The 25727-nt window shown below is 41.3% G+C and overlaps 1 protein-coding gene across 1 annotated transcript; it reads left to right on the forward strand.

The window, feature by feature from the left end:
* The first annotated feature begins 7879 nt into the window (after positions 1–7879).
* LOC124259007 (protein mono-ADP-ribosyltransferase PARP14-like) lies at positions 7880–25536 on the forward strand. The gene is made up of 13 exons (XM_046693073.1): positions 7880–8073; positions 8734–10454; positions 10839–11327; positions 11674–11825; positions 12767–12848; positions 13454–13602; positions 13680–13901; positions 14422–14488; positions 15093–15475; positions 16001–16409; positions 16898–17043; positions 17979–18153; positions 21568–25536. Exons 2-13 carry the CDS (start codon positions 9461–9463, stop codon positions 21855–21857), a joined length of 3558 nt encoding a protein of 1185 aa, XP_046549029.1. The 5' UTR covers positions 7880–8073; positions 8734–9460; the 3' UTR covers positions 21858–25536.
* The last annotated feature ends 191 nt before the right edge of the window (positions 25537–25727 follow it).

The following is a 25727-nucleotide window of genomic DNA, read 5'->3' on the forward strand; positions in this document are numbered from 1 at the left end:
CCCACCTCCCCTTATATGAATAGGCCTCCTAGTGATGACACCAGGTATTCGAGACAAAGCAATTTTTCATGACATATACCTAAAGCATTCATTTGACCTAAAAGAATGTTGTTCAAACTCAAAAGCAAAATTATGCAAATTAGAGAACTTGAATCCATAGTATTTATCACCGGTGCGCATTAATTAAGAAATACAGTTCGCTCTACCACCATGTATTTAAGAAATACAGTTCGCTCTACCACCATGTATAGTGTAATAAAGCACACTTTCGCCCTGAACTATTATAGTTAAAGCACGAGGACGCTTATTACACTATACATGGTGGTAGAGCGAACTGTATTTCTTTTCTAAGATGCCAAATTTAATACTTTCTAAGGATAATTACGATTAATTTAAGGCAGAAAACAAACGACGGTGTCGGTGACCTAAATTAAGAATCCTCGCACAGGGCTAACAGGCGCGCTGTTCTATTGATGTGTCTGTCCCCCTACGTTAAGACGAACGTTACCAGAAAAAAAAACAAATGATAAAAGTTTGATGACGGTTTACGTTCGGATTAAACCTCTTCTCTAAATTATTTTAATTACATCTGTCATTAACGTAAACCATATTGGGCAATATGAACGTCGCATTTCTACTACCAACGTAAGTTTAGATCAGTACATCCAGATGAAGCTGAGTAGTCAAGCGACATTCCACGATTGCATTGTGGGAATGTAAACATTGCGAATGTTACCGTGTCGCTGAAAACTTGTGAGTCGAATTGACACATTTTAACCGTCGGAAAACATAAACGTAATGTTTCCACCAGTGATGTTAGCTGCGTGAAGCAACTGCAAACCAAGAAACGGGATGCAACGGTGTAGTTTACTGTAGGAGGCTGTACGAGGTGATGACAACTGACATGCATCGTGACGTCGCTTACATTGTGACGTAATTTAAAATGGTTCGATTACGAGGGGGCAGACTAGAATGGCGCAGTGACGCCAATACATTTTTTGTGTGACGTAATGCAAAAAGTGTACATTATCGTCTGATACAGTACTGTCGGCGCCTTTAATCTTTCAACGAAGCATCTTAGAATTTGTGTTTACAGACATTGGAACAAAGTTGCATGAACACAACGGTCTAATAGACTAAAGAGTTGTTCTACAATGTTGACAATGTAAACATATTGCTGTCAAAGGTTACCAGATGTTGACACATCGATGTATCGAATTTGAAGTTTCGGTTATCCAGAGACATTCTAGTAGTCAAAACAATTTGCAAATCACTCCGCGCTTACACAAAAAGTTGAATAAAAACAATGATCCACTGAACTAACACACAGATAACTGATTACAAATTGACAAACAATTCTGTGAATAATTGGCGTGAAACATGATCAACACAAACAAGTATCCCAACAATTTCAGGCAGCATTCTATCGGACATACTGAACACACTTGCATCCGAACTTACACCTGAAAAGTCCGTGTCTCAGTTTAATTGTTGGCATTACCGTTATCGTAGATTCAAATTAGATATGTCACAACAGATCATTCAATTATGTTTTCAAACAAAACTAAAAATTACTTATTTCTCGTTGAATGGATTTTCCTAAAAGACGTTATCGAGTTATATGAAAAATAAATTATATTCACATTTCTTGTTTATATGTGAAGGAATGGATGATAACTGTTTAGGTTTAATGTTCATGTCACCTTTTGTGATCCTTTCATGCACGATAAGTATACTTTAACGTGCATCATGTCACACACACTATACACCGACGCTTATTATCTTACGTTCAAATGTCCGAAAAATGTATGATTGGGAACACAATAACATCTACCACGTTAATAGTTACGATTTACTTTTTGAGATTTTAAAAATGTCAACTGTTGATACCTGCAACAGGTCTCTAGGTCAAGACATCACAATGGACGAGTCTCCCGATGCCAGTCGGAGGAACTCAAGGGCCAATACACCTACTCAATCAGTGGCACCTGGCGGCTTCCAGCAGCAACAGGGGCCACATCAACAACCATTGCATGGAGGTCATGGTCAGATTCCGCCCATCCATCCTCAGGGAATGCCCCCGGGCCAACACACGGGCGGTCCACAGCCTCCACCACCTTACTACCAAGGGTACGGTGGATATCCGCCGACCCCAGGGTCTACTTCCTACCCACAACCTTCCAACATGCCAGCATATCAAGGGCACTATTCCCCAATGCATCCATTTCAACAGAGGCCAGTGGCTCCTCAAGGAGCACCTGGTGCTTTTTCTGGTCACCCGGAAGCTTATGGTAAGGGTCAGCATGCTCCACCCGGGTATTACAACACGCCACCCCAACAGCACCTGTATAGGGGGAATCAGCAAGGACAAGCTCTAGGCCTGTATGACAGAAGATCCTCTGGTGGGTACGCTTCAGTTCAGCAGGGGGAAGGCATCCCGAGGTATGAAGTATCTGATCCAGGAGAGGATCCTGTAGATACAAAAGGTACTGCTCTTTATTACTGACATTGATAAACATTACTCTCTCTCTCTATTTGATTCAAGTGCTACAAATACATATTTTACGAAACTCGTTTTAGAATACACGTGACGTCCTGAGTGAAGTATGCGTTGTATGGGCACCGATGTAACATTTTATTTATCGCCATGTGATTCCAGACTGTATTGGGGCGATGGGGTAGCCTAGTGGTTAAAGCGTTCGTTCGTCACGACGAAGACCCGGGTTCGATTCCCCACATGGATACAAAGCCCATTTGAGGTGTCCCTCGCCGTGATATTGCTGGAATATTGCTAAAAGCGGCCTAAAACTAAACTCACTCATTCACCAAACGGTATATTTCCATATGAAACTGAGTGTCCCATACGAAGACCGATTAGGTTTCCCATATTTGTACCCGTGGAAGTCCGGGTTAGAATTGGTTTTCAGTAACTCATGCTTGTCTTAAGAGGTGGTCAGGCACACTGACTTGGTTGACATGTCCATGTATCCCTATTGCGCAGATCAATGCTCGTGCTGTTGATCACTTGATTGTCCGGTCCAGACTCGATTATTTACAAACCGCCGCCATATAGCTGGAATATTGCTGAGTGCGGCGTAAAACTAAACTCACTCACTCCAGTCCCTGTTTCGTGTTTTATGTCAACGTCAAATTATGGACGAAGCTGTACTAAAATCCATATACCTACGGTGACTTGAACTTTACAGGTTGTATTGTTTGCCTCCAGATCCACCTAAGACTGTATTGGTTGAGGGAATTCACAAGAGCATGTCAAAGGACACCCTGGAAATGTATTTTGAGAGCAAAAAACGGTCAGGTGGAGGTGACATGGAAGATATTCAACTCAACTTAGATGACGGCACAGCACTTCTAATATTCAGAGATCATCAAGGTAGGATGAAGCTTCGACAGTGTGAATGGTATATACATGCAATGAAATAGTCACAGAATAGAATACCAAGAACTACTTCTAAACTGATAATATTTGGATAATCCATTTATCAATATTTATTTTATTAATGTATTAACGATGATTGGTTGGTTTGTTGTTTAACACCGCACTCATCAGTATTCTACCTATGGCGGCGGTCTGTATTAAACAATTTATACTCATCAGTCGATATAATACATATATACACTGTATACAGATGCAGCACAGGTGGCCAGCAGCGATTTATACTCATCAGTCGATATAAGACATATATACACTGTATACAGATGCAGCACGGGTTACAAGCAGCAATTTATACTCATCAGTCGATATAATACATATATACATTGTATACTGATGCAGCACGGGTGGCCAGCAGTATTTTATACTCATCAGTCGATATAATACATATATACACAGTATACAGATACAGCACGGGTTGCCAGCAGCAATTTATACTCATCAGTCGATATAATACATATATACACTGTATACAGATGCAGCACGGGTTACCAGCAGCAATTTATACTCATCAGTCGATATAATACATATATACACTGTATACTGATGCAGCACGGGTTGCCAGCAGCAATTTATACTCATCAGTCGATATAATACATATATACACAGTATACAGTTACAGCTGGGGTTGCCAGCAGCAATTTATACTCATCAGTCGATATAGTACATATATACACTGTATACAGATGCAGCACGGGTTGCCAGCTGCAATTTATACTCATCAGTCGATATAGTACATATATACACTGTATACAGATGCAGCACGAGTTGCCAGCTGCAAGTTATACTCATCATAATATTCAGTTACTACTTATCAGTCGATGTAATACATATATACACTGTATACAGATGCAGCACGGGTTGCCAGCAGTGCGACACACGATCACAGTGGACGCACCTTGAAGGTGTCTCTCTACGACATATCCAAGATCACTGACATCGTGGTGACTGGCCTTGATTCCTCTATCAGTGAGGACACACTGGAAATGTACTTTGAGAGTACCAAGCGGTCAGATGGAGGGGAGATAGGGGGGATGGCGTTAAAGAAGGGCAAGGCACGTATCACCTTCAAAGAAGATGGAGGTAATGGGATTGTAATCACTTCACGTTTTTGAGTTTCCTATTCACATTTGGTTAGTAGTCATACGACCATTACTGGGTTAGCTGATCCACTTTGATGATGACCTCCGGGTTGGAATGAACCTTCAGTAACCCATGCTTGTCGTAAAAGGCGACTAACGGGATCGGTGGTCAGGCTCGCTGGCTTGATTGTCACATGCCATCGGTTCCCAGTTGCGCAGATCGTTGCTCATGCTGTTGATCACTGGATTGTCTGGTCCAGACTCGATTATTTACTGACCACCGCCATATAGCTGGAATATTGCTGAGTCCGGCGTAAAACTAAACTCACTCACTCACTCATTTTGAGGATGTCATGAGAACGACGTCAGGAAACGGGATACTAATTGTTGTTGTTGGTGGTGGTGGTGTTTAACGCCTTACTCAGCAATATCCAGCATTATGATTATAGCGGCTCTCTGTGGATAATCGAGTCTGGACCAGACAATGCAGTGATCAACGGTAAAAGAATCGATCTACACATTTGGGATACGATGACATGTGTCAACCAAGTCAGCGAGCCTGATCATCCGTTGTATACAAGAAAATATAGATCGTTAAAAGACGCATTCGATTCATAGAATGAGGCGATAACATTGCCGTTTACAAGGGTGAGTGAGTGAGTTTAATTTTACGCCGCACTCAGCAATATTCCAGCTATATGTCGGCGGTCTGTAAATAATGGAGCTTGGACCAGACAATCCAGTGATGAACAGCATGAACATCGATCTACGCAATTGGGAACCGATGACATGTGTCAACCGAGTCAGCGAGCCTGACCACCCGATATCGTTAGTCGCCTCTTACGATAAGCATGGGTTACTGAAGACCAATTATGACCCGGGTCTTCATGGGTCCATGCTAATGGTAATGCGTCCCTTAATAGCTGATGATTACAGATTATCAACAAATTTTCATTTATGTTATAATATTGATATTTGCATATTTCGTGAATACTACACAACTTCAATAGTATCTGTGGCAAAGACAAACTGTACATTTGAAAGGTGAATATATAACCTTTAAAGGATATAAAACCTCCTGAGTCAATGTCTCTTCCAGTTGCACAGAGAGTCGCGGCAAGGTCACACACTGTTGCTGGCAGTGAGGTCACGGTGATGCTTGGCAAGCCGAGACAGAAGAAGCCTAGAACCATTGCTGTCACTGGCATTTCCAAACTCGATGTGGATACCGTCGAGATGTACTTTGAATCCAAGAAGAAATCTGGTGGTGGTGAAATAGAGCACAAGGAATTCAACAAAGAAAAAGGCATCGTGTATATCACGCTCAAAACTGAGGAAGGTAGGATGTTTCTTCCGAAAGAAAACATTTCTGTTATCTGGATATTTCAGCACTAATGATAGGACGCCAACAGTAGGTTTCACACATTGTACCACTGTTAGTAATGGAACCCAGAGCTTTACCCTGTAAGCTACCTACAACCCTTATATAACGTGTGTTTGTTAATATTTAACGCCGCTCTCGCCAATATTCCAGCTGTACGACGGCGGTCTGTAATCTAGTCTTGACCAGACAATCAAGTGATTGACACCCTGAGTATCGATCTATACAATAGGGTGATATATTCGGGATAGGATGACATATGTCAACCAAGTCAGCGAGCTTGACCACCCGATCCCGTTAGTCACCTGTTGCTATAAGCACCCAACCGCCCGATCCCGTTAGTCACCTGTTGCTATAAGCACCCAACCACCCGATCCCGTTAGTCACCTGTTGCTATAAGCACCCAACCACTAGATCCCGTTAGTCACCTGTTGCTGTTCAACCACCCGATCCCGTTAGTCACCTGTTGATGTAAGCACCCAACCACCCGATCCCGTTAGTAACCTGTTGCTGTTCAACCACCCGATCCCGTTAGTCACCTGTTGATGTAAGCACCCAACCACCCGATCCCGTTAGTCACCTGTAGCTATAAGCACCCAACCACCCGATCCCGTTAGTCACCTGTTGCTATAAGCACCAAAGATACGTGGACGCACTTTAAATTGTTTCATTTTATTATGTTTGAGCTATTCTTTCCACATCCAAATATTATCAAAGCAATGGCCTGTTTCGTTTGTTGTGTGAAATATACTGGACAAAATAAGTTAGGGATATTGGTATTTTTATGATTGATATTTTATCAGTGTTTCAATGAATAAATAGATCATTATTCATAATTTCAAAATTTACATTTATCCCTAACTTTTTTTGTCCAGTATATTATGAAGTATTACATCCATTTAATCGCTTTTCTTTTGCTCAAAGCTCTGTGGGTCCGGTATATTTAGTCTTATGTTGACAGTTTTTGAGAGGATACTTAAGCGTCCATCACACAGTATCCAGGGGGAGCAGTTGAAAGTTGTAAAAGCCGGGGAGGAGGAGCTTGGGGATTCTACACCCACGAACAGCTCTGACGAAGAGGACACAAAGCCTTCAGCTGCCGTTGAGATCCGTGGGTACTGTAAGACTTCCTCAGACGACGCAATCACTCTGTACTTTGAAAATGGCCGTAAATCTGGTGGAGGATCCCTACAAAGTTTCACGCGTGATGACAAAAAGGGTGTTATCACCCTGACATTTGAAAATCATCAAGGTAAGACTGGAACGTATTTATGTTTTCTAATTTTCTGAGTAAACATTGTACGTAAAATGTACAAAAACATATTTAGCTGCAAAAATGCCTCTCTACAATCTTAGGAAATCTCACAGCATTACAACTAAATCTTAAGCATGCTTTGGTGGATTAATGGATATCAACTGACGAAATTAAGTGATGACTGTATCCTGCTCCATGAATAGCACCCGTCACAAACACATGCAAAGGCACAGCAAGTGTTCGTCTGATGAAACATATATATAACATGGTACGTAAATAAATGTTCAACAAAGCCACTGATACGTATGTATATTTTCATGTTATAGTGGCCGAAAAAGTTGCCGCTCGTCAGCACAAGCTTGGTGGTCAAGAGTTGCAGGTGAAGGTGTCGGTACCGGCAGTGATGTATCGGGACAAAGTCCTTCTCTCTGGAGTCCCTGACGGGGCGTCTGAAGACAAAATCAGAAACTTTGTAGAGGCCAAGACACAGGAAACCGTGCATCAGTTCCTTTATGGGGAAGAAGAAGGGGATATCCTTGTGTTTTTTTCGGAGCCATTCAAAGGTATTTCATCAATACATTAACAAGGTTTGAGATGTATAATGTATTCCTTAACTGCTAGTGCCAAATGACATGTATTGCTCAGTGACATGGAAAATGCTCTTTCAGATTTTACAAGGCTCAGTGAATCAGTCAGGAAAAGGAGTTTATGAGAGCAACTGTACAGGTCAGAGAAGTTCCACAGACTACCAGTATCACAGTAAGAAACATTCCAGAGAATTCAACCGAGGATGCTGTGTCCATGTATTTCGAAAACAGCAAAAGAAGTGGTGGTGGGGAAATAGAGGAGGTGATCTTGAATACACCAGAACGGTCAGCTGTTGTCAGATTCAAGAAAAGTTCAGGTACTACACGTGATGTCATTTAATTTTTGTGGCAGTGGCGACCGCCTCTGTGGTGTAGTGGTTAGAGCTTCCGCCCGGAGAGCGGAAGGTCGCGGGTTCGATCCCCGACCGCGTCATACCAAAAGACTTTAAAATATCATGGTACTTGTTGGTACCTGCCTGGCGCTCGGCAATAATGGGTACAACAAGGACTGGTCGGCTTGGAGTCAGTATAATGTGTCGGAGTGGGGTATTCATGCTTCACTGCGGCATGGTATCTCAGTGGGCTAGCACTATAAAACCAGCTGAAGTCTGGGCTAGTACAAGCAGGTGCACATACACATACACACGCATGCACGTCGTCATATGAGCGAAATGTTCTCATGCACGACGTTAAACCCAATTTCACCTCACCTCACCTTGTGGCAGTGGCGAAGCCTAATGAGTAAAGCGTTCGCTCGTCACTCTGAAGACCCGTGTTCGAATCCCCGCATGGGCACAATGTGTGAAGTTCAATTCTTGTGTCTCCCGCCGTGATATCGCTGAAATGTTGCTAACAGCAGCGTAACAGCCAACTCACTCGCTTATTACATTTTGAGGCTTTTTTTCAAATTATGCTCATTAGGTGTATAGTCATATATTTGTTTATATTTGTTTTCTGAGTTACAATGCTAATTCCAGATGCTGACTCGGTATCAGAGCGTCCTCATACTTTGAGTGGAACAACTGTGGATGTGAGCCTGCATTTTGAGTGTCTTGGAGAGTCAGGTGGCTCCAAAGAACCGCCTTCTACAAAGATTCCAGATCCAGAACACATCAAGGTTGATGTCTACAAGATTAAATATCTTGTAGCAAATAGGTCCAGACTGGAAGAAATCAAAGATGAACTTTCCAAAATACACAGTGACGTTGAAATAGATGTTGGCAAAAAGGAAATCACACTCACCCCAACTTTTACCGCTGAGCAAACCAGAACCATCAGTCGAACTTGGTCAAGAGATGTAGTAACGGCAATGGAGAAACAGCTGGACACAATCGTGGTGCAGATGATTGATGTCAATACTGAAGTGTGGCCCGATGTGGAGTCTAAAGTGAGAGAATTTGAAGGGGGAGATCCGAAAGTTTTTACAGAGGAGTCTGACTGTCGAGTCGTTGCAGTTGGGTCGAAGGAACTGGTAGCTGAAACCATCAGAAAGATGAACGAAGTTGTTAAAGACATACAGGCAGAAAATGAAAGACGTAAAAATCAAGTAACTGAGAGAAAAGGGTAGCTGGACCAAAACTTCGTATTTTAGAAGCAAAAGGTTTTCTGAACAAGTTTACCCAAGAATATATTAGGGTAACCATCGACATTGAAGCAGGCGAGATTGTATTTGTCGGCCCAGCAGAAGAAGTACAGAATGCACAAATGCAGATGTATAGTGAACTAAATGAAATTTCATCACAAACAATAACAAGCTTTTCAGGGAATATGACAGAGCTACTCAAGCGTCCCACTGTACAGGAATACCTCCTACAGAAACTGGAGCAACAGAACATGGCTGCTGAAGGATCCTGGGAGCCTGGAATGGACGGCATCATCATATACTACACCAGCAGTTCAGGTTTGGAGACATTGGTACAGTTCTTGAAAACCTCAGTTAAGGAAGGAACTGTGAAGCTTGACAGTGAGCAAACGCCTCTGCTGACGTCACAAGGTTTTGTTGAAGAAGTTGAAAACCTAAAACGAGATCGACAAGACAGATTGATCATCACTCCTCTGGTGGACAGGAAACGTCTCTGCATAACAACTGTCTGTGAAGATTACAGCTATTCCCAATCGGCAATAACCAACTTCCTTCAAGTTAATACCATCTACACAGAGGAAATGACTTATAGTCAATCCATTCTAAAGTTTCTTTCTATGCACTGCAGAGCGAACTTAGACAGCATCACCCAGGACCTGAAACAGTTCAGTGTCCGCTTCGTTTGCAAGGAAAGTCCACAGTTTTCTGTAACACTGAAGTCTACCCAAAAGGGTGTCACTCAAGCTAAGATGTTTCTCAAGGGTATCACTGACACGATTTCATGTCAAAAGCGTGTTCTGCAACGACCAGGTATATATGACTTCCTTCACTCAGGAGATGTCATACAACAAGTAGAGAAGAATGCAAAATGTGTCATCTCAAGGAGCGGTGCCGATTCTGATGAGGCGACAAATACTCGCCCGTCATCTGATGATGTCTCAGAGATGAAATACGAACTGGCTTTTGATTGTGCTCCATGGCCAGACATGATGAAGAAGATCCATGTTGTGGTTGGCAGTATGGTTCGATTGGCGTCTGATGTTGAGGCAGTGGTGGTTGTGTTGAAGAAAGACCTGAGCCCAGATTCAAAACAAGCTGCAGCTGTCATTGAAAAAGGTATTCTTTTTAGTCACATTTTAATGTATATTTGTCTATTGCTCGGGACGATGGTCTGTAAGTAATCGAGTCTCGGCGAAACAACCCTGAAACTGATACAGAGAGAATACAGAGCTACACAATTAGGACTCCAACAATGTCATTGAGCCTGACCACCCAATCCCTTAGTGGTCTCTTTTGGCAATTATGGGTAGCCGAAAATCAGTTCTAACCTGGAACGTTATGTGTGGTTTATTGCATAATATATATTTACTTTAAACAGATATGATGGCTGTATTTCGCGAGACGCTATTTCCGCATTTGATTGGTAAATGATTATAATGGTTATGTCCGATTTATGTCTTTAGAATTGTGACGAAATGTGGTATTGTGGTAATGTTACAGCTGGAGAAAGTGTAATGGCTACAGTCAGATCCTCCGGAAGATGCAGCATGGAAGGAGATGTAATGGCAACACCAGCCGGGCGACTTCCCTGCAAGCGGCTTATCCATGCAGTTGGTCCTGACACAAACAGCACGTATGATGTGCAGGAAATTATCAAAGCAGTTGTCATTGCTAGTCTGGATGAATCTGATCAGCAACGTTTGACCTCAGTGGCACTCCCTGCTTTCAACACTACAGTCACACACAGGTCAATGTCTTTCGATGAAAGGATCAAGTTCATCTTCGAAGGAATAAGAAGCTTCTACAGCAACAGCAACAATGTCCAGGATGTTTATATTTGTTTGGAAGATTGGACGGATTGTCAGCCGGCATGGAAACAGTCTGTCGCTTTGTTTGGGGAGGAACGTGTTTTTGCAAACCAGAAGGAAGAAGAACATGTGCGAATGCCCTCCCTTCGTGTCCGTAGACGACGAGGACACCCTCTTGGCGGTACGAATCCAATGTCCTGTTTTTTATTACCAAAGGCCAAATTTGCGTGAGCTCTTCATTTTATTGGTTAGATGCGGTGTTAAAGGTGTTCATCTAATATGATAAAAGGTGTATAAATGTTATAACGTCCGCGATGGTTGCTATGAGCAAACATTGTAGTTCATGGTAATATGTTCAAATTCCTCAAAAGAAAATTAGAAAAAAAACCCAGTATGGTTAAGTAATAAATATGATACGATCAGAAAAATAATTGATAAGTGTGTTAAGGTTGAAACACTCCAACGACGTGGCTACATAATGCCAACACGACGTTCGATTTAAACTCACCCATAATATCTCTTTACAGCAAGTCAGTCCCAGCTGAATCTGTCGGCAATGGTTCCACCTGAAAACGAGGAGATACCAGCTGCAGCAGCTGCACCGGTTGCTGAAGCACCTGTTTCCAATATGCCCAAACCTCGAATATTGTTGGTGAAAGCGGATATGGGAGTCGAGGAGGTAAGCATATATGTTTCCTATCTTCTTGGATAGACGTTGTTTATATATGTTTCTCTATTTCCCTCGACCAAGTCAAGAAATAACATTATGAATGATTTACAGTGAATCATGATTCAAAACCTTATTGGTCGTCAGATTCAGTGCTGTTACATTTCAGAAAGATAAAAGGTCGCAGTACACTTATACTGCAATATATTAATTTATAACATAATACACAACAAGGCTGGTGGGGATGTGGGTCGGTGTGTGGATGGATGACTTGTGCAGAGTTGTTTCCCTTGTACCTTACAGAGACCACCATTACTAAGTTTCTAGGTCACGTCAGTAACACACCTTTGTGGGTTTCACTGCAGTGGTAACGTTTAAGACCAACGTTACTTCGGGCTTTCCTCCCATTTCAAACTGACACGCCGTAAAGTAACTGAAATAGTGTACAGATCGGCGTTAAACAAACACTCCCTCGTTAATTTTCAAAGACATTAATGCCTAAAAGTGAATATAATGAGTTTTGACTTCACTTCATTTATTTAAGATAGGAATTTGTGTGTTTTCAGCTAAGAAAATACAAAGTGATAATGATACTGTGTTAACTGTATATCATTCAAGGAATACAGTAAACCACGTTTATAATGAATACGCTTATGGCGAACAGACGGATATAACGAACTGTTTCTTTATCTCGACCAAATGCTGTATATTTTAATGGACTTGCGTACAACCACGGGCAAACTGTAGCGCACAAATAGGGTTGCGCAACAAAGAGAAAGTGACCAGTCTTTCTATATATGCGAGCGAAAGACTGGTCATTTTCTCTCTGTTGCGCAACCCTATTTGCGCTTTAGTTTGCCTGTGGTACAACGAACTACGGTTATAACGAACTAAAACTAGTAGTCCCTTTGAGTTAGTTATAACCGAATTTATTCAAAGTTGTTTTCTTCCAGGCTGACGTCATCGTAAGCTCATCTAACACCAACCTGGATCTTGATCGTGGCATGGTGTCGAAATCACTTCTGAAACATGCAGGTAATGATAAACGATTGTCGTAAAATGTATGCATGATGCCATACTAAAATACCTATGATCTAATTCATTTAATGCTCTTTCCTTTTATGGGAGTGAGTGAGTACGGTAAGCAATATTCCAGCAATATCACGGCTCGGGACACCAGAGTGGGCTTCCCGCAATGTGCCTATGTAGGGAATCGAACCCGGGTCTTCGGCGTAGCGAGCGAAAGCTTTAACCACTGGGCTACGCCACCGCTTCTCCTTCTATGGAGCGTTGGGGTAGCCTAGTGGTTAAAGTGTCGGCTCGTCACGCCAAGGACCTTCGTTCGATTCCCCCACATGGGTACAATGTGTGAAGCCCATTTCTGGTGTCCGTAATATTCCTGCAATTTTGCTGTAATAAAGCGGCGTAAACCCCCACTCACTCACTCACTCACTCACTCACTCACTCACTCACTCTTTCATGTTATGATGAACGAAGAAGTGAAAATGATGAAACTATATACATATAGCTCTGATAGATCGCTGGAAATATTATATATTTTACCTCAGAGTACAAATATCCTGAGGTTGTTAACAATACTGTAAACAAAATATGTATCGTCTTTTTAATTACCTTAACAGGCCCGTCCATTCAAGCTGAGTGCAAAGAGAAGTACCCGGATGGAATACAATTGGGTGACATAGCAGTAACGAAGGGAGGAGACATGCAGTGTGTTGAACAGATTTATCACTGTGTTTTGCCCAACTGGGATGATGGTACAGGGACACAGGTAGGTAAACCAAGAGAGTTTTTGTATGTCCGCCATGCTGATTTGTATGTTGGTCATACAGGGTGTTGTATTTCCAGACACTGATTGACACTTTGAACGCCCTGCTCCTGAAGGTCCACAATGGAGGCTGGAGGTCCATGGCCATACCTGCTCTTGGAACAGGAAATCTTGGCTATGCCAGAACTCTGGTTGCCAAGGTTATGTATGAAACGGTGATCCAGTTTGGGAAGGACAATACCGACACTCCCATCAGAGATGTCCTGTTCATTGTCTACCCTGGAGATAAAGAGAGTTGCAAGGTGAGAGACAAGCACAGAAATGGCGGGTACATGTTTCTTCACGATTAAAGACGTTAGAAGTTGTTCTTGTTGTTTTGGGTGTTTTTCATTGAACTATGACGTAAAAAATCTCTGCTTTATACTAAAATACCTATAACCTGTTTCATTTAACGATGTTTCCTGTTATACGGCGTTGGTGTAGCTTAGTGGTTAAAGCGTTCGCTCAACACGTCCAAGCCCCGGGTTCGGTTCCTCACCTGAATCAGTAAAGTTTCAAGAGTGTCATTTGTTCTGTTAGACACGTATTGTGTGATATTCAGATATCTATATGATGTTTACAGCTCATGTTTCAGTATTTCTTTCTGTTTGTAAATACTACAATGTTTCTGTGTATTTCCAATGTTGATATAAATATTGTTTGATAAAACCATACATTTGTACAGTTTGAATTACCAGTCTCCCTGTTTCGCGGTGATACATTGTTGTGACAAACTCCAAACTAAACCTATCTGAAATACAGCCTCTTTGTTGCTTTTTTTAGGTTTTCGAGGCAGAGAACAAAAAGTATGTGGAATCTCTCGGTGGAAAGGTTGCTGACTCTCAGAATGGTACGAATATTACTTACTCTCACATGTTGGCTGTAACAGAAAGAGTGTCTTTGTGAGTTCTTAAGGGTTTAAAGTGAGTGAGTGAGTTTAGTTGTACGCCGCACTCAGCAATATTCCAGCTAAATGGCGGCGGTCTGTAAATAATCGAGTCTGGACCAGACGATCCAGTGATCAACATCATGAGCATCGATCTGCGCAATGGGGAACCGATGACATGTGTCAAGCAAGCCAGCGAACCTGACCACCCGATCCCGTCAGTCGCCTCTTACGACAAGCATGGCTCGCTGAAGATAATTCTAACCCGGACCTTCACGGGTCTTAAACGACTGAAGCTACAACTACAGTAAAAATGGTCGCCCGACATGTGCGCCTCCATCCCATTGTGCTGCAAAACGAGCATATTTCTTGTATGTTGTTTCTTTTGATTCTTCTTCTTTACTTTACACAGTGGACGTTATATTTCTATTTTCAAGAAATCATGAAATGCGCTCTCGTTTCAACGGATTTTAAGGTTTGTCACATGATTGTCTGGTTAATTTACAGGTTATCGAAAAGGCACTGGATGCTTCTAAGTGTGAATATATTGGTTGATGTTTTTCTCCAGAGATCGATGCCGAGAGAGAGCTTCAAATGGAACTGTACAGGGAGAATCTGAAAGCCAACAAGGAAAAGAGGGATAATCCAACCCAAGCACCTGTATCTGGCAATCCCATATCTGGATTCTTTGGGGGAATTAAAAATTGGTTATCTGGCAAGAAAACCGATGTTCCAGCACATGGTCAACCGCATGAACCAGATTTCAGCTCACACAGCACCTCCAAACCTTCAGACAGCAACTCCAAACCTTCTGAGATGTCTCTCTGGTTCTATACAGATCAACCAACAAATGTTCAAAAAGCTGTTGACATGATATACAGCGAGTTGGATAAGGAAGAACAGTGTAAAGTTATCAAAGAGGCCTCCCTAAAGAAATGGAGTCAAGAGCAGGTATATTTTATCAGTTCTTCACTTGAATGAGTGAGTGAGTGATTTTTGCTTAACCCCGCTTTGAACAGTAACTTTAGACCGTATCAGCCTGATTTGAGATTTAATCCAACGTTGGAAGGGATACAGTAGACGTTTACGCGTAAACCAAACGAGCACATGTATAGTGCTCGCAAATGTACCGTCGGCCAGGTTTTGATTTACGGGTTGTAAACTGAATTATTTATAGGGGTAGAGTAGTTTAATATTATGTTTCCTTGCACGTGCGTTTTAACGGTGTATCTAAAGAGTAACCAGCAGTTACTATTAATAGCCATTGTATTTTTCGTTGTTATATTCTATCGCATCTTTTGTCAGATACTGTATCACACCCCATGTCAGTTTGTTTCAATGTAGACTAACTTCATAATATATATTTCCAACTTATATATGCCTTCTAAGAAGTTAAAACTAGCATCTGATGATGGTTGGAATATAAAATATATACAATGCCAACCATACATTCATCTACTCTTCTTTTCGTTTCAGATTGACAAATTGAACAAACTCCAACATCAGCATGGAGTACAAATGAATGTGAATAGGCATATGGGTCGCATCAGGGTAACCGGCCTTTTGTCCAACGTATCGGATGCGTGTAACTCTATCTACCAGATGATCCGAGAAGTTGACAAGGAAATCAACGAACAACAGTATGCTGAGGAGCTACAGAAGGTGGTCCAGTGGTATTATATTGAGACAGACGAAGAGACGGCAAATAACGTCATGACCAAGTATGACCTTCTGACGAATGCGGTGCTGGAGAAAGCCTTCAAGAAAGGGCAGACGAAGAAAGTTGAACATGATGGTGTCGTGTTCGATTTCAATGACTGGGTTGAATATCCTGTTGACGATGACCAAGACCAAGTGAAGATTATTAGAAAAGATTTTGTGAAAGGTGGGTGTGACGTTTAAAAATGGTTCTCTACAATTTCCTACAGTCACAATGTTGAAAAGGAACCCATACTATATCATTATATGTGATCGTTGTACGTTTGCCTATAAATTGTGTATTGTTGTTTACATGCGGGTGTCATAGAAATAGACGATTGCAATTTCTTGCATATGTCACTTTTTCCTGGGTACATTAAATCACTTCCCGAGAAAACAAGTTGAAAATATTTAACGGTTCTGTGTAATGGGATTCTAACACAAAGTATCTACTGTGGTATCCTGAAGCTACCAACCCAACACTTGTGCTCATGCCCGTGAAGATTCGGGTTAGAATTGGTCTCCAGCAACCTATGTTTCTCGCAGGAAGCGACTGACGGGATCGGGTGGTCAGGCTCGCTGACTTAGTTGACACACGTCATCGTAACCCAGTTGCGTAGATCGATGCTCAGGTTTGCAGGACATTGATGACTCTATCTTTTTTAACTACCACAGGTTCCTCTTCGAAAGTCCCCGACACGTGGGAACAGGCAGGTGATGAAGTTTCGGTCAAACAGGTGGCTGCAGGGACTCCCGAGTATCAGAGCGTTTTGAAAACTATCACAGACTCGTTTGGTGGAGGAACACTCCAGGTCATTAGGGTAAGTCAAATGGACTGGGAGAAAATGAACTTTTCTTCACATGAACGCAAAGATTCTTCATGTATCATAGGTCGCGTATGGTTGGAAAGACCCATGAAGGTCCAGGTTAGAATCAGTCTTCAGTAGCCCATGCTTGTCGTAAGAGGCGACTAACGGGATCGGGTGGTCAGGCTCGCTGACATTGTTGACACATGTCATCGGTTCCCAATTGTGCAGATCGATGTTCATGCTGTTAATCACTTGACTGTCTGGTCCAGGCTCCATTATTTACAGACCGCCGTCATATAGCTGCAATATTTCTGAGAACGGCGTTAATCGACAAGCCATCAAATGGTTGTAATATAAATGCTCTGTAACAGATTTGGTTTGAGAATTGTAATGCTTCCTTTCGGCGCTACAATTAAACCGTGAAATATCTTTAAAGACACATTCCCGGGTTAAGAGATCTAGACTGGCACCACTGTAACAATAAGGCCTCCACATATTGTTGTAGTAGTCGGCATAGCTCCAGATAAGCTGCGTATGTGCGTATGATACGCTGTAGAAAAGTTGAAATAGGCAAGAAAAATACATGCCAGTGTATGAAAAAACACTAAATATTTACGTTTACGCTATTTCAAAATACCAATGCGTATTTACCAAATACATCATAATCATGTTGCGTATCGTATCAATTCAAGCCAATGGAAATAAACTTAAAGATTTTCCATCTCCAAATTTTCGCGATTAAAAGAAGCTTGAATAATTGAAAACGCATTTAAGATGCGCAACACAGATATAATACCAGTCATGGTTTGTTAACCCCTCACTAATTGGCCCATCTATAAATAGCGACCAATCAAATAGCTGTTGTCTTTCTACATGTAATGTAAACAACTGACAATGTCGAGCAAACGTTGTCGAAAGCTTAAATAGTATTGATGTTCGTGTTGTAGATTGACCGAGTCCAGAATAACGTCCTGTACCAGCAGTTCCATGCTAAGAAGAACCAGTTGGAGAACCAGAACCCTAACGTTGTTGTAGAGAGGTATCTATGGCACGGAACCAAGCAGGAACACACAATGAATATCTGCAACTATGGATTTAACAGAAGCCACTGCGACAAGAGCCGTAAGTTCTGTCATATTGTCCTATCACACTCAGGCGCAGTGATGACTTAGCATAACATCACTGCCACAGGCTAATTTGCATATCACGTGACCGGACTTTTCTCTTGTTTGTAAACAAGTGCGCATATTTATAATAAGAAGAGACTTGCCTTACCCAAGCTTTTCGGTGCGCTCTTCACAATGTTTTACATTGTTACATATATATTCTTCTATAACTGCGACAGTCAGGTACATATTTAGATGACAGTACATATTTAGATATCAAACTGGTTCATCGTTTGCTCTCCGTCGGCTTCTATGACAGCACGTGGAGCCGTACAACCTATGTAAACAAAGGATCGCTACGCAAATCGAAATAGTGTTACATGCTTTAGGATATTTTCTCAGGAAAACTAAACCATTTTATCAAAGACGTTTAATTAGATGTGTAGACTCGTCAAAAATATAGGAGTTAAGAAATATGTAGATTATATTGAATGGACGGTGCAAGATGTGACGAATCATCACACCTTTCTGGCCAGTGGCAGAGGTACTATGCTGGCTAGCCGCATGAAACTCTGGGTAGGAGAGTGATTGTCCTATGTTCTTTAATCAAGAAGCTTCTCATTTTGAGGTTGTGAATATCTAGCATTAAAAACCTAAACATGTTGGATATGTAAAGAGCCCTGCATCAGAAACTGTAGCATCAAATGATAATGTTTTCATTTGTCAAAGTAGTTTTGTGGTTGACCAGGCTGCATGTAAGCTTAGAAACCTGAACCCACAGAAGCAGAATTAAAAGCTTCATCTGTTAACAAACCGTGTGTTCCCTGAGATCTGGTTTAGAATAAGTGTCCAGAAGCCAAGCTTGTCATGGTCAGGGTCGCTGACTAGGTTGATACATATAATCGTTACTATGCTCATGATATCAGTCACTGGATATGTTTGTCCGGATTCGTCATAATGGAATGCTAAGTGCGGCGTTAAACAAACAAAGCAAGTAATGCAAAGTGTGATAATCATTGTTTTATACGAATATGTGTTATCACTTGTGTTTGCAGAGCGAGGATTATGTGTTATCACTTGTGTTGGCAGAGATCGAGGATTATGTGTTATCACTTTTGTTGGCAGAGAGCGAGGATTATGTGTTATCCCTTGTGTTGGCAGAGAGCGAGGATTATGTGTTATCACTTGTGTTGGCAGAGAGCGAGGATTGTGTGTTATCACTTGTGTTGGCAGAGAGTGAGGATTATGTGTTATCACTTGTGTTGGCAGAGAGTGAGGATTATGTGTTATCACTTGTGTTGGCAGAGAGCGAGGATTATGTGTTATCACTTGTGTTGGCAGAGAGTGAGGATTATGTGTTATCACTTGTGTTGGCAGAGAGCGAGGATTATGTGTTATCCTTTGTGTTGGCAGAGAGCGAGGATTATGTGTAATCCCTTGTGTTGGCAGAGAGCGAGGATTATGTGTTATCACTTGTGTTGGCAGAGAGGTAGGATTATGTGTTATCACTTTTGTTGGCAGAGAGTGAGGATTATGTGTTATCCCTTGTGTTGGCAGAGAGGGAGGATTATGTGTTATCACTTTTGTTGGCAGAGAGCGAGGATTATGTGTTATCACTTGTGTTGGCAGAGAGTGAGGATTATGTGTTATCACTTGTGTTGGCAGAGAAGCGAGGATTATGTGTTATCACTTGTGTTGGCAGAGAGTGAGGATTATGTGTTATCCCTTGTGTTGGCAGAGAGCGAGGATTATGTGTTATCCTTTGTGTTGGCAGAGAGCGAGGATTATGTGTAATCCCTTGTGTTGGCAGAGAGCGAGGATTATGTGTTATCACTTGTGTTGGCAGAGAGTGAGGATTATGTGTTATCACTTGTGTTGGCAGAGAGCGAGGATTATGTGTTATCGCTTGTGTTGGCAGAGAGTAAGGATTATGTGTTATCACTTGTGTTGGCAGAGAGCGAGGATTATGTGTTATCCTTTGTGTTGACAGAGAGCGAGGATTATGTGTTATCCCTTGTGTTGGCAGAGAGCGAGGATTATGTGTTATCACTTTTGTTGGCAGAGAGTGAGGATTATGTTTTATCACTTATGTTGGCAGGGAGCGAGGATTGTGTGTTATCACTTGTGTTGGCAGAGAGCGAGGATTATGTGTAATCACTTGTGTTGGCAGAGAGCGAGGATTATGTGTTATCACTTGTGTTGGCAGAGAGCGAGGATTATGTGTTATCCTTTGTGTTGGCAGAGAGCGAGGATTATGTGTAATCCCTTGTGTTGGCAGAGAGCGAGGATTATGTGTTATCACTGTGTTGGCAGAGAGCGAGGATGTGTTGGCAGAGAGTGAGGATTATGTGTTATCACTTGTGTTGGCAGAGGAGCGAGGATTATGTGTTATCACTTGTGTTGGCAGAGAGTAAGGATTATGTGTTATCACTTGTGTTGGCAGAGAGCGAGGATTATGTGTTCATCCAGAGAGCGAGGGGATTTGTGTTGGCAGAGAGCGAGGATTATGTGTTATCACCTTGTGTTGGCAGAGAGCGAGGATTATGTGTTATCACTTTTGTTGGCAGAGAGTGAGGATTATGTGTTATCACTTATGTTGGCAGAGAGCGAGGATTATGTGTTATCACTTGTGTTGGCAGAGAGCGAGGATTATGTGTTATCACTTGTGTTGGCAGAGAGCGAGGATTATGTGTTATCACTTGTGTTGGCAGAGAGCGAGGATTATGTGTTATCACTTGTGTTGGCAGAGAGTGAGGATTATGTGTTATCCCTTGTGTTGGGAGATAGCGAGGATTATGTGTTATCACTTGTGTTGGCAGAGAGTGAGGATTATGTGTTATCCCTTGTGTTGGCAGAGAGTGAGGATTATGTGTTATCCCTTGTGTTGGCAGAGAGTGAGAATTATGTGTAATCCCTTCTGTTGGCAGAGAGTGAGAATTATGTGTAATCCCTTGTGTTTGCAGGGAGCGAGAATTATGTGTAATCCCTTGTGTTGGCAGAGAGTGAGGATTATGTGTTATCCCTTGTGTTGGCAGAGAGCGAGGATTATGTGTTATCCCTTGTGTTGGCAGAGAGCGAGGATTATGTGTTATCCCTTCTGTTGGCAGAGAGTGAGAATTATGTGTAATCCCTTGTGTTTGCAGGAAGCGAGAATTATGTGTAATCCCTTCTGTTGGCAGAGAGTGAGGATTATGTGTTATCCCTTGTGTTGGGAGATAGCGAGGATTATGTGTTATCCCTTGTGTTGGCAGAGAGTGAGGATTATGTGTTATCCTTTTGTTGGCAGAGAGTGAGGATTATGTGTTATCACTTGTGTTGGCAGGGAGCGAGGATTATGTGTTATCACTTGTGTTGGCAGAGAGCGAGGATTATGTGTTATCACTTGTGTTGGCAGAGAGCGAGGATTATGTGTTATCACTTGTGTTCACAGAGAGTGAGTATGGGGAGGGAGTCTACTTCACCACTACCGCCCCTGCAGCCGCCCAGGACAGGTATGCCCCTGTAGACGCCAACGGGAAACGGTACCTCTTCCAGAGCAGAGTCCTCACGGGATCCTTCACGACGGGCCAGGCCCAACTGAGAGTCCCACCTCCTCGTGATCCCGCTAAGCCAGAACTCCTGTATGACAGTGTGGTCAACGATCCAGCCGACCCCAAGACCTTTGTCATTTTCAGCGATACCCAAGCGTATCCAGAATACTTCATCACGATCAAATGTTAGCTTTTCATGTCACAGGATGTCAGTCATTGATGTTTTCTCTGGTCTTATACAAATATTAGCAGTGGTTGCAAATATATATTTGTGGCTTAGTTTTAGCTATATAACTTGAACTGTACCTTGTTTTTTGTTGATTTATATGGTAATGCACCTGTCTGTAAAGTATAGTACTGAAAAGGGATTTCTCGTAGAGGCACAAGTGTTTGTGTTCTACCTTTTTTCATAGATTTAGGTATACTATATAACTTGTAATGTGAAATAAGAGGTTGTAATATTGTGAAATAATATTGTTTTATCATGAGTAAATTTTGGTGGCCATAAGTATGTTTTGACACATTATTATATTGACAGATTGTCACATTCTGCCTTTATTCCCATAATAAGCGTCCTTTTCATTCTGCATTTTCTTCTTGTGAGCACAAAAAATCATGTTCCTGTCTAGATGTTGTCTTAATGTACAAATGCGATAATTTATTGCACTACGAACTGTACAATACAACATTAAGGTTTTGATAGGGGAACCTTGTATATTGTATGTTTCATTGTAAACTATATTATAAATTCAACTTACAAACTTTCAACCTTACTTGCCTATTCAATATGGCCTCGATAACGTGTTTGTGTATGGATCTTATTGAAACATATCAGATTTTGTATATGTCCAACTGGGCTGCTGAAGGAGCTTCAAATACGAGGGTCCGTCTAAAAGTACTCGGTCTCACCTAGATATTAACACAAATGCAGCTGTTTTATGTTATATTTTTCTACATGTTATCTGTCAACCTCATGCAAATTAGGTTTTGCTGTGTTCAAGCAGGGAGAATAGAAGACGTGCTGTAGATTATCCCTGGTTCAAGCCTCACGATCCCCATTTTGACTTTTTATCTTGGTACTCCCCAAAACGCAAAATCTGCAATAAATGCATCACTAACTTTAGGAAACAAAATATGCAATAAACATTTTGTGTGTTTGAGGTAGGAAGAAGTCGGCTAGAATCAAACTTAGATATTAAAGTGCATATGCAAACAATTTAAAACTAAAAATGTTTACTGAAAGAGCATGTTTTGGAGACACTACCCACCCCTTTTCAGATGACGTAATCATAAGGACATAACTTCTTTTTTTTCACTTATCCATACATGATGCCAATGGTTCAAACTCAATATTGAATGGCCACACACCTGTCAGCTCTCGATATATTGTAAATAGGGCCGGCTTGAATATCTGGACACAATGTTTTTGAAAGACTAAAATGGGGGTGTCCTTAAAAACAGCCCCGTGTAAATCTAAATTAAGCAATTCAAATATTTGACTGTTGATTATGACGGGAAGTCTTCCAATACTACACTGAGCATATTTTATGATATTATCTGAGGGCATACCATTATCCAAGAGGTGCCAATGACAGATCGTTTTTCATTTTCTGCAATTCTTTAGAAACATATTCCAATGTGTTGTGATGACTAATATCTCGTTAACTGCATTACCCACATAAGTGAAATTTTGGTTATGGCTTTGCTAATGATGCCTTCCAACTAAGGAGGAAGCTTTTCAAACATTGGACATCGAGAATATAGTTAAACCGAGTACTTTTTGACCGACCCACGTACACGGAGACAAGATGTTTCAGATAGTCGGGAAGGTTATCGTTGTAGAGGCAGACATGAGTCAGAATGAGGATTTTGAAGGTAATTCTTGCAGAGCATAAGAATCACAATAATCGAGACAAGGCATTCTCTGATGTTCATGTTTTATGTACTTTTTTCATTTTAGCGAAAGAGCAATGGTGCACCTGTACTGACCTGTAGGCAGTTTGTAACAGTGATTATCATGTGACAAGTTTTAATGAAAGGTCCGCCGTGTTATTGCTGGAATATTGCTAATAGTGTAAAACTACACTCACTCATTCACTTTTAGAAAAGGCCAAGACGTTATATATTTTGAAATACTTCATCATGATCACTAGGATTACAAGTCTAACAACGTGATAGAATAACAATACATAAGCACGACCTTTGCTGACAGTCAGAACATAGAAAATACGAAGTTTAGGAGGAGTATGGCAATACAACACAACTGATGTGTATGACAGTACGGAAGAAAACGTGCTCTTCATCTGTAAGACTTCCTATTATAAGTCTGTCATAAAGTGTAAAATGAATTACAAGGAAATCATTGTTTTCTGGAAATCAGTGCCTCACAACGTTGATTCTCTTATGGGTGAGTGAGTTTAGTTTTACACCTCGTTTAGCAAAATTCCAGCAATATTACAGCGTGGACACCAGAAATGTGCTTCACTGATTGCACCCATGTTGGGAATCGAACCGGGTATTCTGCGTGACGAGCGAACGCTTTAACCCCTAGAGCTACCCCACCGCCCCTGATTCTAGTCTGAGACAGTCAGGATCGGGTTTGATTCCGTTGTAGACGTAAGAACAATGTCTCTTGTTTTTAATTCTTGTTACGCACGTGTAGGTTGCACTGATCACGTGTTGATCACGTGTATTATTACAGACTCAACGTCCCATTGTGACGCTTCTTTGATTAACTCTATCTGTGATATGGGCAACCGTTGGTATCTTCACTTCTGGGCACAGGATATGATAAGGGACCACTTGAAATGATTATTATGATGACACGTAAAGACATTCCTACATTGGTTATGACACACAGCTCGTCTAAACCCAATGTTTCGATTTTTGGACTTCAAGTCGAACCTTTGAAAAATACTTCCTGGACCGTACACATATTTTAACCCCTATTTTGCCTTGTAATGTGCATCACAAAGGTGGGGGTGTTTTAATTTCCATTCATATGAGTACATCAGCTATGATAATGTTGTCTAACTATTTCGATCATGTGTAGATCACGTGGGCCAGGAAGCACCTGTGTCATACCTTGTCTTTAAGACATATTGTATTTTTCCTTATATACAGCGGATTGGTGATGATCGATTACAGTAAATACAATCTGAATCTTATGAATTATAACATTCCTATGCTGACAGATTTTACAGTTATTTTAATCATGTAGGTTGATTGCCTGTTATGTATTTACTGAATGACCTATGTCACCTTTGATAATACGAGGAGAATAGTGATTTTATCCCACAGTATGAAATTGCGTTTAAAATGATATTGTGTTAACATTTGTAAACAGTCTGCGAAAATAGCTTTATTTTGTACATCGTGTATGGTATACATTAAATTTGAATGTAGGTTTATTTGGATATATTTGCATGTCAGACATAAATAACATGGTTATCACGGCCGTGTTATTAGTATGATGATATTAGTAGCGATATTCAAAAGATCTGATTGAAACTTAAGGCCGTATATAAAAATATTCTTGTTTCTTATTACCGCCTGACCCAAACACCCGACCCGACCCTATGATTTTATAATTTCTTTACACCAGAGAAAATGCTTTGACTCTCAAAATGTGCATGACTTTTTCTACACTTCTAAGTTTTGATTTTCTATCGGAGCAAAGGTGTAAATTTCCACAGAAATCAAGGGGTTTTGGACATAAAATAAAATAAAATGTAAAAATAAAATCCGATCATATGTCTTTTTAAAAGTAATGAGAAACAAGTATATTGTTTATGTGGCCCTTTTTTGAAAACAGATGTTCAGGCGAATGACTCTATCTGTGTGTACCTTGATTAAAGAATAAAGGAGAATATGTGTGTCCAGCGTGTGTTCATTTTAGAATATAATCATGATGTGTGAGTGAGTGACCCTGGTTTAACGGCGCTTGGAGCAGTATTCCGGTTATATCCGGGTGTGTCAGCTTGATGCAGGAAAGTATCCCGGGCTGGTTTAATGGTTTGTGGTATATCTGTCTCTTCAAAGACAGAAGCCCATCAGTTGG

Source organism: Haliotis rubra, unplaced genomic scaffold (genome assembly GCF_003918875.1).
Source record: "Haliotis rubra isolate DU_JTF1 unplaced genomic scaffold, ASM391887v1 Scf118, whole genome shotgun sequence".
Classification (NCBI taxonomy): domain Eukaryota; kingdom Metazoa; phylum Mollusca; class Gastropoda; order Lepetellida; family Haliotidae; genus Haliotis; species Haliotis rubra.